The sequence below is a fragment of the Lucilia cuprina genome, chromosome 4 (assembly GCF_022045245.1).
Source record: "Lucilia cuprina isolate Lc7/37 chromosome 4, ASM2204524v1, whole genome shotgun sequence".
Taxonomy (NCBI): domain Eukaryota; kingdom Metazoa; phylum Arthropoda; class Insecta; order Diptera; family Calliphoridae; genus Lucilia; species Lucilia cuprina.
The window spans coordinates 2,747,892-2,760,688 of NC_060952.1; the positions used below are offsets into that span (position 1 = coordinate 2,747,892).

Below are 12,797 nucleotides of genomic sequence, written 5' to 3' on the forward strand. Positions count from 1 at the left end.
TAAATTAGCATTTTATCTAGTCCTTAGGCGACTCTGACTAGCACTGGGTTAATTTATTTATTAGTATATACTAGTTAAATTACACCTAGACAATAGAATATAGACTAGTTATGGACTATTTTTTAACTAATCCATGAACTGATATTTTGGAAAGTTTTTGACCTACTCCCAGACTGTTCTTTAGTCCAGTATATGTCTATAAACTGATCTCTTGACAAGTTTCCATACTAGTCTAGATTATAGTATGTTAAAACGGTCGACCTGAATTCTTAAGGATTTTCAACGTGCTGAATAAACAAATTTTATGATAAGTTTTAAAATGTATACCTAGTTTGTTAAAGTTAAGGAAGATTTTTAATAATGTTTAAAAACAATAGATTTTTTCCATACTCCATAAATAAATCATCAAAAATTAAGTTTTTTTCACATGATTGACACTTGAGGTTGTGAGAAATCAACTGGAACTCGAGTTACTGGTTAGTATTGTTAAATGCAAATATATGTATATAATAAAAATAAATACTAATTTGGGGCTTTTTCAATCATTTTTTGACACCCAACTCTTTTGTTTTAGATTTTTTTATGTTTAAGGTTTTATTGCAACATTTATTTTATATTGTATATCATCTCTTGCAACATTTTCTTTTACCATCATTATAAATAAATATTTTTTGTGGTTTATTAAAAATCGAACATGTTCATAGCTTAGGTGGCCCTAAACAAAAGATGCATTAGTTTGTGTTTAACTTATAGACGCCGACTACAATGACTGATTGTCAGACAATACACTTTGATAAGTTGAATGAATGCTAATTTAACTGATTTACAATTGTATTCATAGTAAATAATATAGGAGTTTGCAAATTAAAACAAACATTTAACAATTAACTTAAATAAATATTTTAATTTAACTTTTTTTGTTATTGAAACAAAAGATTTAAGAAACAAACTTGTTACTTTAATTTTATTTATTTTAAACTCATCTAACAACTTTAGAAATTAATTAAATTTGCAAAAAAATAAATTTGGGAACAACTAAATGATATCAAATATTAACTCTGTGTACAATATCTTCAAAATGTATGTATGTTTATAAAAAAACTTTTAAACTAACTTTTGTTAACTTCTTAAAACATTTATCAACATTTTATCACTTTCAGATACTTTTTCATCTTTAGAGAATCATTAAAAAACATGAATCTGTTTCTCTTTATTTGTTAAATAAATTAAGATTCATTAAGCAATTTTTATGTTAAAAAATTTTGTCTACTCATTATTGCGTCATTTGAACAAAGTTCATAAAATATTTGCTAGACATGTTATTATCAATGATTTATAGAGTTTAAAAAATAACAAGAACAAAAAAAAAGAGAATTTAGAAAAAGTTTGCTTAAATTAATTAAGCTAGACATTTGGGTATTTGTTAGTTTTGTTTTATAAAAAATAAGGATGTTTTTTATTATTCAATTCTGGATTTTTTAATAAACCATTTTAGATAATTAATATTCAAATTTTATATTATACAAAACCTATTTCAAAACATTTAATTAAAATCATTTAATTTGTCTAATATTTGAGGAGAAAAAACCCCTAAGCAGTAATTAGTGTTATTTATATCAATTGGAGAGATTTTGACTATAATTTATATGTTTTTTTTTTCATTAAGATTTTAATCTAAATTTATAAATTGTTGTTCTTTAAATAAACCACAACAACAATAAATAAAAAGTGTTTGAAACCAGTAGAGATGGAAAAAACAAAACGAAACAAACTTGGGATTTTTGAAGTTTTTGGGGAAAATTTCATAAATCAAATTTAATTATTTATTATTTTAATGAAGATTTCAATTAAAACTCTTCGCTGTGTTAAACATAATATGTTGATGCACAATTTGTTGTTAATAATAAGAAATAAATAACAAGTGCTATAAATTTTTATGTTAAGTTATATGTATTAATAAGACACAAACATACATTTGATATTGAAAGGGTTTTCCACTAAGGGCGGATCAATATCAAGTTCGAGATAATTGTTTTTATAAAGGAATTAAGAAAAATTCCTAATATTTTTGACAATTAATATAGTAGGACAATAGGCGTATCAAAAGAAATGCATTTAAAAGGTCTTTCATTTATATATAAATTTAAATGAATACGTGTCTATTTCTGTGTTAAATTGTTCGGTGTCTAAAGTCTGGTAAACAGCGTCAACGATTTTTTTCTGGAAGGCACTATAGGCAACTGTTTTTAAGTGGGCAAGAAGCCATGTCTACAGAAACTCCAATACTTTGATAGGTATAAACATTTGCGGATAAAATAAGCAGAATGGCTTGGCACCTCCCATAAACAGAATATATTAAGTTAGTATATCCTGGAACATTGATATTTATATAAGCAGTTTGGGGTAGGGTTCTATAGTTGAAAAGAAAAGTCGACTTTTCGATTTTTGCATTTAGTTAAAAGTCGATTTTCAACTTTTTGCATTATTCAGTTAGTTAAAAGTCGACTTTTGGTATTTTGTAAATAGTCGACATTTCGACTTTTATCGACCTTTTTCGACTTTTTTACTATTTTAGACTTTTTCCGACTTTTTGACTATTATCGACTTTTTTCGAGTATTTCAGACTTGTCGATGATTTTCGATTTTTCGCTTTATTCAGTTAGTTAAATGTCGACTTTTAGTATTTTGTAAATAGTCGACATTTCGACTTTAATCGATCTTTTTCGACTTTTCGACTATTTTTGACTTTTTCGGACTTTTTGACTATTATCGACTTTTTTTTCGACTATTTCAGACTTGTCGACGATTTTCGACTTTTTTCGCTTTTCAACTATTTTCGACTGTTTGACTATTTCCGACTTTTTTCGACTTTTATTTCCAAAGTCGGCTTTTTGACTCTTTTCACAGACTATAGTCGAGTTATCGACTTTTTTGTAACAAAATAGTCGACTTCGACTTTTTGACTTTTTTCGACAAATTGTTCGAAAGTCTATTTATAGTTTATGGTAACTATTATAGCTAAAATCATTAAATTATGATAGGGCAATATTATAAAAAATATGTACATCCTGTGTTTTAAAAGACCCATTCTTAATGGAAAACCCTTTGAGATTGTACTTAAAAAATTACTATCATAATCACCTAATAAAATAAGACATTTTAATAGAGCTATAAATCATATATGTATATACATATTACTTACAAATTCTCTCTCTCTATTACAAATTTACATAACTAAAATACCATCCTCTGACAGCTGGAGAGCAAAAAACTGTGAAATGAAACTGAACTTGAACCACTTTAGTTTTAAACTAAAATTATAAAATATTAATGATGCTTAAAAAACTAAACTCTAAAAAGCCTATAATAACATCAATAAAAACAACAAAAATTAACATAAAAAATTTATTTAAATTATTTTAAAAGTATAAAATATAAAATATTTGGCTAAGAAAAAAACTAACATTCTCGTACTTAATACTTTAATATAAAAAATATTAATAAATATAAATATAACTTCGTTTGTAAAAAAACTACTTTTGCCAACCAAAATATTTAAATCTAAACAAAGGCTTACGATGATAGATTTTGCGAAAACCATTATTTTGTATGGGTCTTACATTAACAAAGTTTTTACCCTGCTCGTCTAAAACATTCCAGAATTTGGGCAACTAAAACACAAATTTTTAAATTAAATTTTTAAATAATAAAAAAACTAAAAAAAAAGTACTTCTCTATAAGAAATAGGTAGAATATCAGAGAATATTATCCAAGTCACCGCTTCAGCACAAGGTGGTGTAGTCAACGAACCCTGGTAGGTGTAGAAATCTTCACGATTTATATTGCCCAATAAAGAACCCAAACTTATTAATTCGTCAGCCGAGGAGGAAGAATTAAATTGCTGCACATTAGGCAATATACCATAAACTACATTTAAGCCGGGATAATATACTTGATCGGTCTATAGAAAATTATATTAAAAACAATACAAAACAAAAAAAATATTTTTTTTACTCACCTTAACCACCTTAAATAAAACCCCCACCACTGCCACCCCATCTTCAAAAAGAATGGCCGTCTTCATGTTATCATATTTTTTATTTCTATGTACTATATGCATTTCTATATCGTATTGATGACCATTCAAAACATGTTCCGATCCTTTACGTAGTGTTGAACCCCAATGAAAATGCACCTGTTCCACTTCATAGATATCATCTAATATGCCACCAGTTATAAAAGGTTTGTCACCCAATACGGTTGGTGGTACTTTAAACTCAACTTTTTTATGAATGAAAATCATAATGAATGAATTAGTGGTTTTGCTGATTGACATTAAAATTGTGTTTTACTTAAGTATAAAAATTGTAATAAATACCTGTGTGACCATTGTTGCGCATGTTTAATGGTTGTGACATGGGGGCGTCATATAAACCAAATAATATTGGTGGAGCTATCACGTCGATAGTCTGTTTTTTAGGAGAAAAGAGAGAATTTTAAACAGTTTGACAATTAATAAAAAATTTCAACTAACGTTGCCAGTAATAATTTGGTTTAACTATAAACATATTACCAAGTCTATTGGCTCTTCAGTAGTTTTGACTATTCTTTACTCCATACTATAGACTGTTGTATAGTCGAGAGAGTAGACTATTTTATTTTTTAGACTATAGAATGTTCCATATTATAGACATTTCTATAGTCCAAACTATTTACGGTTCTATAGTCCAGACTCTAGACAGTCCAATAGTCCAGACTCTAGACACTTCTATAGTCCAGACTATAGAGAGTTTCATAGGCTAGACTATTGATAGTTCCATAGTCCAGACTAAGACTGTTCAATAGTCCAGACTATAGACTGTACAATAAACCTGACTATAGACTGTTTTATAGTCCAGACTTTAGACCGTTCTATAGTCCAGACTTTAGACAGTTCTATAGTCCAGACTATAGAGAGTTCCATAGGCCAGACTATTGACAGTTCCATAGTCCAAACTATAGGCTGTTCTTTAGTCCAAACTATAGACAGTTCTAAAGTCTAGGCTATAGACTGTTCTATAGTCCAGACTATTACTATTGATAGTAACATAGTCCAGATTATAGACTGTTCAATAGTCCAGACTATAGACTGTACAATAAACCAGACTATAGACTGTTTTATAGTCCAGACTTTAAACTGTTCTATAGTCCAGACTTTAGACTATTCAGTAGTCCAGACTATACACTGTTCTATAGTCCTGACTTAAGACTGTTCTGTAGTCCAGACTCTAGACAGTTCTATAGTCCAGACTATAGAGAGTTCCATAGGCCAGACTATTGACAGTTCCATAGTCCAAACTATAGGCTGTGCTTTAGTCCAAACTATAGACAGTTCTAAAGTCTAGGCTATAGATTGTTCTATAGTCCAGACTATTAACTATTCTATAGTCCAGACTATAGACTGTTCAATAGTCCAGGCTATATACTGTTCTTTAGTCCAGACTTTAGATTATTCTATAGTCCAGACTATAGACTGTTCTATAGTCCAGACTTTAGACTGTTCTATAGTCCAGACTTTAGGCTGTTCTATAGTCCAGACTATTGACTCTTCTATAGTCAAGACTAGATACTGTTCTAAAATCTAGGCTATAGACTGTTCTATAGTATAGACTATTGGCTATTCTATAGTCCAGACTATTGAATTAACTATCCATCCATTTGTATACCTTAGTCTTAACTGGACTGTAAATCTATTGTTTGGAAATTAGTAGTCAATATTCTTTAGTCTGCAATATAAACAAGTTTAAATTCAGAGCGGTATATCTGGACTATTCTTAGTAGGGTTTATAATATAGTCTATAAAAAACTAAAATAATTGCCTGGAAAACTTACAATTTGTATTAAATATATCACATTAAATACCAAATTTTCAATTACACAGTCTATTAGCACACAAAATAATTATACAAAATTTATAAAAAGCTAAATTTTGCATAAAAAGTACTTTTAATGTTAATAACTCTTACTTTAACTGTATGTACTTATGTATATTTTTTCAAGTTTACCTTGTGCGTTGTTATAGCAATTGGTGATTGCTTGTGACCTCCACACTGTGGAAATTCATTATACCATTCTGTTGGTTCATCATAAGTAAAATGATCTATAAATAAACAAATTATGTTTAGTTAAGTAAAAATTTTAAAACAAAATTTTATTACAATAATGTTGCTTCAGTTAAGCTACATAATTATAAAAAAAAAACTTAGAGTCATTTTGTAAACAGCCAACACAATTACAAATTATTACAACATTTAAAATAAAATTTATTAAAGTTAAGTGTTTTGTGTCAAAACTGGCGTTTTAAAATCAGGCCTAAAGTTTAGTGCAAAAAATAATAAAAATATATTTATAATGAAAAACTGAGAAATTTTATCATAATATTTGCATACGCTGGATGGTTGGTGTTGTTTTGAAAGAAATTATTTTAAAATGTTTTTTAGTTTGCTAAACAAATAGAAAAGATTTAGAAATAAATAAATTAAAAGTCTGAGTAAATGTTGACAGTTGACACGCAAGATAGTTATGGTTTTTGCAATATTTGTAAAAAACCAAAACAAAAGAAAATAAAATTTAAACAAAATCCAAAACATGCATACTAACAATTATATAATTAAAGCAATCACTCTTTTACATAAACTAAACTAACTAAATAAATAAATAGTATTTCATTTACTTAATATTTCTTCATATATCATACTTTTTCATTTACATACACACACATGTGTACATACATATAAGCATTTATGAACAATAAAATTTAAGTGCTTTAACTAGATTAACAAAAAAAAACATCTTTGCAATTTATAATTGTTATTGAGAAAACAAATTTAAATGAGTTTTAAATAATTTACATATATTTTTATATTACTATTTAGCAATTCCTCAATAGCAGAATCTAAATCTACATTGCAGAATCCCATAAATAATGGCAAATTTACAATATCTACATTGTCTAAACAATTTTTTCCAAATCAAGGAAATTTTTCGGATTTAAATCAATTAAAACGTCATTTATCACAGTGGAGTGGTAATGACACAATCTGCAATATAAACTCATTGTGTTTGGCGAGATAATACCATAATGTTCTTCATTTAAATCAATTGAAATATAGAAATCCTTGTTTAAATTTGATAAATGTTAACATTTCATGTGCAACTCTAAAGCTAATCACTAAATTTATGAAGGTTTTTAAACGTTTTTATTAGCAAATAATTATAAATTTATTTTTAATATTTGTTTTTTGTTTAATTTATTTACTAGTAATAAATTTTAATGCATTTAGTAAAAGTAGAAAAAAACGGAGTTTTTACTAAAAGTCAAATGAAAAGTCGAATCATGAGATTGAAAGCTTTCATCATATTTTAAGTGTCATGAGCTCAGAAGCCCTATTCGGGGGGTACGGTTGTATGGAGCTAAGCGAAATAATGGACCGATTTTAAACATTTTAAATAACGTCCTTAATCCAAAACTAACCTGAAATTATGCCAAATTTCATCAAATTATCTAGAAAATTGCGACCTGTAGCGTGCGTACATGGACACACAAACGAACTAAACTACTCAGAACGTTATTCAGAGCCCATTGGTACATGTTAAGGTGGGTGTAGGATCTATGTTTTGGCTTCGTACTATCTTGTTCACTAGTCCGACTTAAAAATTTACAACTTTTTAATAAATACAATATTTGACATTTTTAGAAAGACCGCTTTCAACGATATATAAAACTTTACAAAATTAAGCTTAAAATAATTTTATTTAAACAAGATACCTTGAAATTGAAAGATTTGTGTAATATGACAGTCGGTGTAATGTTTATAAAAAAAGGAAGAAATTAGACCGACTTAAATGTCTGATTTAACTAAGGGCTTAGTATATTCATCGTAATAATAGTCAGAAGACTTAAAAAAATCCAAATGCTTTACAACCTTTATAGTTAAATTATTATGTTTAAATATTACGAATAACACTATACAACACTGAAAATGCATTTCCACCTGCTGAGTTCCAAAATTCTTATATTTTGGTTAATGTGTTTTTTACTTTTAACAATATTTGTTCTTCATAAATCATGGTACATAAAATCTATATACAAATAAGAAACATTGGAAGCAATACGATCCTCACAAACATCATAATAAGCACTTAGAAACATCTACAACTACATTTTTTAAAAGAAAGGACATAGCATTTTTCCAATTCACTATTGGTATCGTATTGTTGTATCATCAAAAGAGCAGTGAAAACTTACGACATACAATGTTACGTACTTTATGGAAAAACTAAAATAAATTTAGCACAAAGTATTGTTATAAGGATAAAACAAAAAAGGCTCATGTGGTTAAAAAAACATTGGAATTTAGTTCCAGTTCCGCAAAATAAAGTAAAAACTTCAAAAAAGCAATGTCTGTAAAAAAATCGCAATATCTCAATAACTAGAACTAACCGAAAATTTTAATATCGGTTTTTGAACTCAGCGGTTGGAAATACATAGGAATTAGCTATTTTTATCAAAAGTCACGCAGAAAGTTCGATTTTGTTGACATGTGAAATTTTTATAATTAAAAAAAAATATATATTAAATGTTAGTGATGTATACATTTGTAAACATATCAGACTTTTGAACTAATAATTTCTAATTTATAAGGAGTTCTCAATTGAAGGCTTTATTACCAAGTTCTTTAGATAAATTAGTTTGAAATAAAAATAGCATTTATTTTATTCCTAAGGAGTTCTCAAAATGAGGAAGTCTAAAATTAGTAAAGCAAAATTGGACGTGCTGATTCAGACGAATGTAGAACATGAAAAGGAGCGCACAATATGTTGTAGTATACATCCTCCAATAACATTTCACTTATTCTTCATTAATAGATTTAAATCGTATTGCACATTGACCACAAATTAATTGGTAATTAAATAAAGAGTCCCATAAATATTCGCACACAAAACTTGAAAAATAATTTAAACACTATAACACGTTTTATTTTAAACTTAATTACTTTTTTAATTGCCAATAATTATATACATATTTTTCTCTAAAATATCCCCAAAATATTTTAAAAATAAACAATCATTTATATTTAGCTATTTATAGAAGAAAAAAACACAAAAGTGATATTTACGGAAGATCTAATTATTTTATTTAATGGACTACAAAAATACTAACTACCTACAAACTTTAAAATAATAAACAAACAAAAGACTTAAGACATAAACATTAATGTCAGCATTAAATAAGTAATTAGAAGTTTATGTCTTAAGTCTTTTGTTTTGTTCGCTTTAAAATGTGGTTTGTTTGTCTATTTATAATTTATTATTTAATAGTTTGCGGAATTAGTTCCTAGGAAATGTTTTTAGTTATGCACCTTAAGAAATTTAAAAAAAAAATATCTAATAAAAATTTAATTTTTTTTCATATGCTGTAATACATTTCACTGACCCAAATTGTTTTTTTTCCAAAAAAAATTTTTTTTGAAATATTTTTATACCATGGAAAAACACACATTTAATAGTTATTTATTATTGGCAGCAATTAAAAAAATTTCAAGTTTAAATTGTATGTTGTCACTGCTACTGGAAACGTACAATAATTTAAAAGAGTTCGCTGCATTTGTTATTGTCGATACACCTGATTAATTTCATAGAATAATTCAAAATTTGTTTACATTTTGTTTTGTTTCTTTTTTTTGTGTTTTTAATTTTTTCTTTATTGTCAATCATTGATTACATACCAGAAGCTAATGGCAGCAGAAATAATAAATGTTGATAAAAATTATTGAGCACCGGAAAATTCATGACAATTCTTAACTTCTTTAACAATTCTTAAGAATTAATTATTTATGCTTCAACTTGGTTTTATTATTATTTCACACAGATATTGTTGAATCTAACAATGAAAAATATAAAAAAAACAAATTTTTAATTTCAAATATTCAAATAGTAACGTTTACTTTCTTCAATTACGTTTTGGTTATGTTGTATTTTATTAATTATGAGTAACAACTACCACGACACCGACCGTCTTAAGCCGAGTAAATGCGTTTATCTTCCGTTAACAATTTTAAATGTACTGAACTCGAAATGTTTTGTTACCATTATTTTTTATACATTTTAACTTTTACTCAAAAAAACTAAACAAACTCTAATGTAATTCTTCAATCTTCTGATCATATTTTGAGTTAAACTACAAAACTTATGCTGTAAATATTATACATATGAGTTTATGTTAAAAATTTGCAGCATTTGGTTTTATTTACATGTGGTATTCATATGTTTATATGTAGATATATACATCTCTTTTAGAAATTTAACAAAAGATTTACCGGCATAATATACATACAATGACATATTTCCACTCATATACTTTTAAAATCCTACTCATTTTGCATTAGAGTCGTTTTTGTCATTGTTTTGTCAAAGAAAAAGGTTTTACTCAAACCTTCAAAACCATAAACATTTTTAAAAAGACAATAAGATTTTTTAAACAACAACAATTTGTAAGCATTTTTACCTTTATGTCTTTAACCAATAAGCAACCAAACCACAGGTAAGAGATTTAAGCTCAAGACCAACTATTATTTGAAAAAAAACACTCATATGTACTTTGTTGTAAAATTAAGAAAAACCATAGATTTAATGCACACATTGTTTGCAAAAAATACCTTTAGTATGCGACACTTAATAAAAGATTAAATTTTAATTAACATGTGCCCGAGTTCTTTTATTAAACGTGAATTAGTGTATGTTAGTCTGTCCCTTGATAATGACTTTTGAATTGAAATTAAAATTTATAACAAAAATTGTACAACATGATTTCTATCAATTAATTCATTTTGCTGCACTTATGTTTTACTGTTCAAACTGTTCCATAGTCCAAACTATATATAGACTATTCTATAGTCGAGACTTTAGACCGCTCTAGAATCAAGACTATATAGTCCAAGTTATAGACTGTTCTATAGTCCAAATAATAGACTGTTCTATAGTCTAAATTGTAGACAATTCTATAGTCCAAATTATAAACTGTTCTATAGTCCAAACTGTAGACTGTTCTTTAGTCTAAACAATAGACAGTTCTATAGTCCAAATAATAGACTGATCTATAGTCTAAATTATAGACTGTTCCATGGTCCAAATTATAAACTGTTCTATAGCCCAGGCTATAAACTGTTCTATAGCCCAGGCTATAGACTATTCTAAAGCCCAGGCTATAGACTATTCTATAGTCCAGACTATAGACTATTCTATAGTCCAGACTATAGACTATTCTATAGTCCAGGCTATAGACTATTCTATAGTCCAGACTATGGACTATTCTATAGTACAGACTATAGACTATTCTATAGTCCAGACTATAGACTATTCTATAGTCCATACTGTAGACTATTCTATAGTCCAGACTATAGACTATTATATAGTCCAGACTATAGACTATTATATAGTCCAGACTATAGACTATTCTATATACCAGACTATAGACTATTATATAGTCCAGACTATAGACTATTCTATAGTCCAGACTATAGACTATTTTATAAGCAATCCTATAAACTATTCTATAGTCTAAACTAAAGACTATTCTACAGTCTAGGCTATAAACTGTTCTATAGTCCAGATTATAGACTATTCTATAGTCCAGAATATAGACTGTTCTATAGTCCAGACTGTACATTGTTCTATAATTCCACACACACACTATAGACATTTCTATAGTCCAGACTACATAACTATTGCTCTATAGTTCAAACTATAGACTATCTAGACTATAGACTGTTCTGTTGTACACAGTGTAAACATTTTCAAATAATTATCCTGCTTTTAATGCGAAATTTCTATATTTATCTTAAAAAAATAAACACTCAAAGGGACACCCTATTATACATAAAGCTGACTTTTTTTAATGTATAAGCTTAATCAGTTTAATAAAATTAATTATCTCAATAAACATTGGAGTGGAGAACTATAAATTACAATATTATTATAACTTAGGGAAACCCTGCTCAAATCATGAGCAAATTTTCTGTAGACAATCAAATCGAAAGGGATTCCTTGAAGGCTTTTTAAGTCACGTTTTAGATTTTTAATGAAGATGATACATAATTATCACTATTTTGATTGTAAACATTTTAATGATAAAACATCACGTTTAATTGTGTTACAATCTAATTCTTTGGCAATTTGAATGAGGAATGTGAATATAAAAAAGGTAATTAGAGTTCTATTTATGATAAATCGAAAGTATTTTGTGTATTTATGTATAAAATGTAAACAGTTAGTTCAATAAAGTGTGTTCAAATAAAAGTAAAGATCTATGTATTCAATCATAATCGCAGGAACAGATATGGAAAACAAATTTTTCTTGAGATATAAGAATCTACATTATTTTTAATAATTAGTTTGAAGAATTAATTTATTAAATTTTTAAATTATAACCGCTTTTACTTACGACATATTATACTATTAAATTTTAATATGCAAATTAAACCAATTATCCAATAATTCATTATTATTTCTAAAAACATTTATCCTCATTTATATTATTTTTATATTACTTTCAAAATATTGACTGCACTTTAACAATAGTTAAAATTAAATAAATGTCTCTTTGAACAAAAATAAATAAATTTACTATAAACCATATTTGTTAAGGCTTTAACACAAATCGTGATTTCAGATAATTATATCGTGTAAACAAACGGTTTAAACAAATTATTGGCATAAAAGACAAAATGTTCTGAAATAAAACTGAACAATTGATAGTT

The 12,797-nt window shown here is 26.9% G+C and overlaps 1 protein-coding gene across 1 annotated transcript; it reads right to left on the reverse strand.

Annotated features, from left to right (window-relative positions):
• Positions 1 to 3,449: 3,449 nt before the first annotated feature.
• Positions 3,450 to 10,131, reverse strand: LOC111690574 (carbonic anhydrase 2-like). The gene is made up of 7 exons (XM_023453078.2): positions 10,000 to 10,131; positions 9,768 to 9,922; positions 6,045 to 6,139; positions 4,379 to 4,469; positions 4,019 to 4,281; positions 3,731 to 3,961; positions 3,450 to 3,671 (listed from the first exon to the last, which is right to left on the reverse strand). The coding sequence occupies exons 2-7, from the start codon at positions 9,829 to 9,831 to the stop codon at positions 3,534 to 3,536; spliced, it is 882 nt and encodes a 293-aa protein (XP_023308846.2). The 5' UTR covers positions 9,832 to 9,922; positions 10,000 to 10,131; the 3' UTR covers positions 3,450 to 3,533.
• Between the last annotated feature and the right edge of the window lie 2,666 nt (positions 10,132 to 12,797).

Bases quoted from the DNA above. Each gene is read 5' to 3' on its own strand.
- LOC111690574 (XM_023453078.2), bottom strand. From the start codon at position 9,831: ATGAATTTTCCGGTGCTCAATAATTTTTATCAACATTTATTATTTCTG. The intron at 4,470-6,044 runs GTAAACTTGAAA...CCTAAAAAACAG, and splicing joins TTGCTATAACAACGCACAAG to ACTATCGACGTGATAGCTCC. The intron at 3,962-4,018 runs GTGAGTAAAAAA...AATTTTCTATAG, and splicing joins TTTTATTTAAGGTGGTTAAG to ACCGATCAAGTATATTATCC.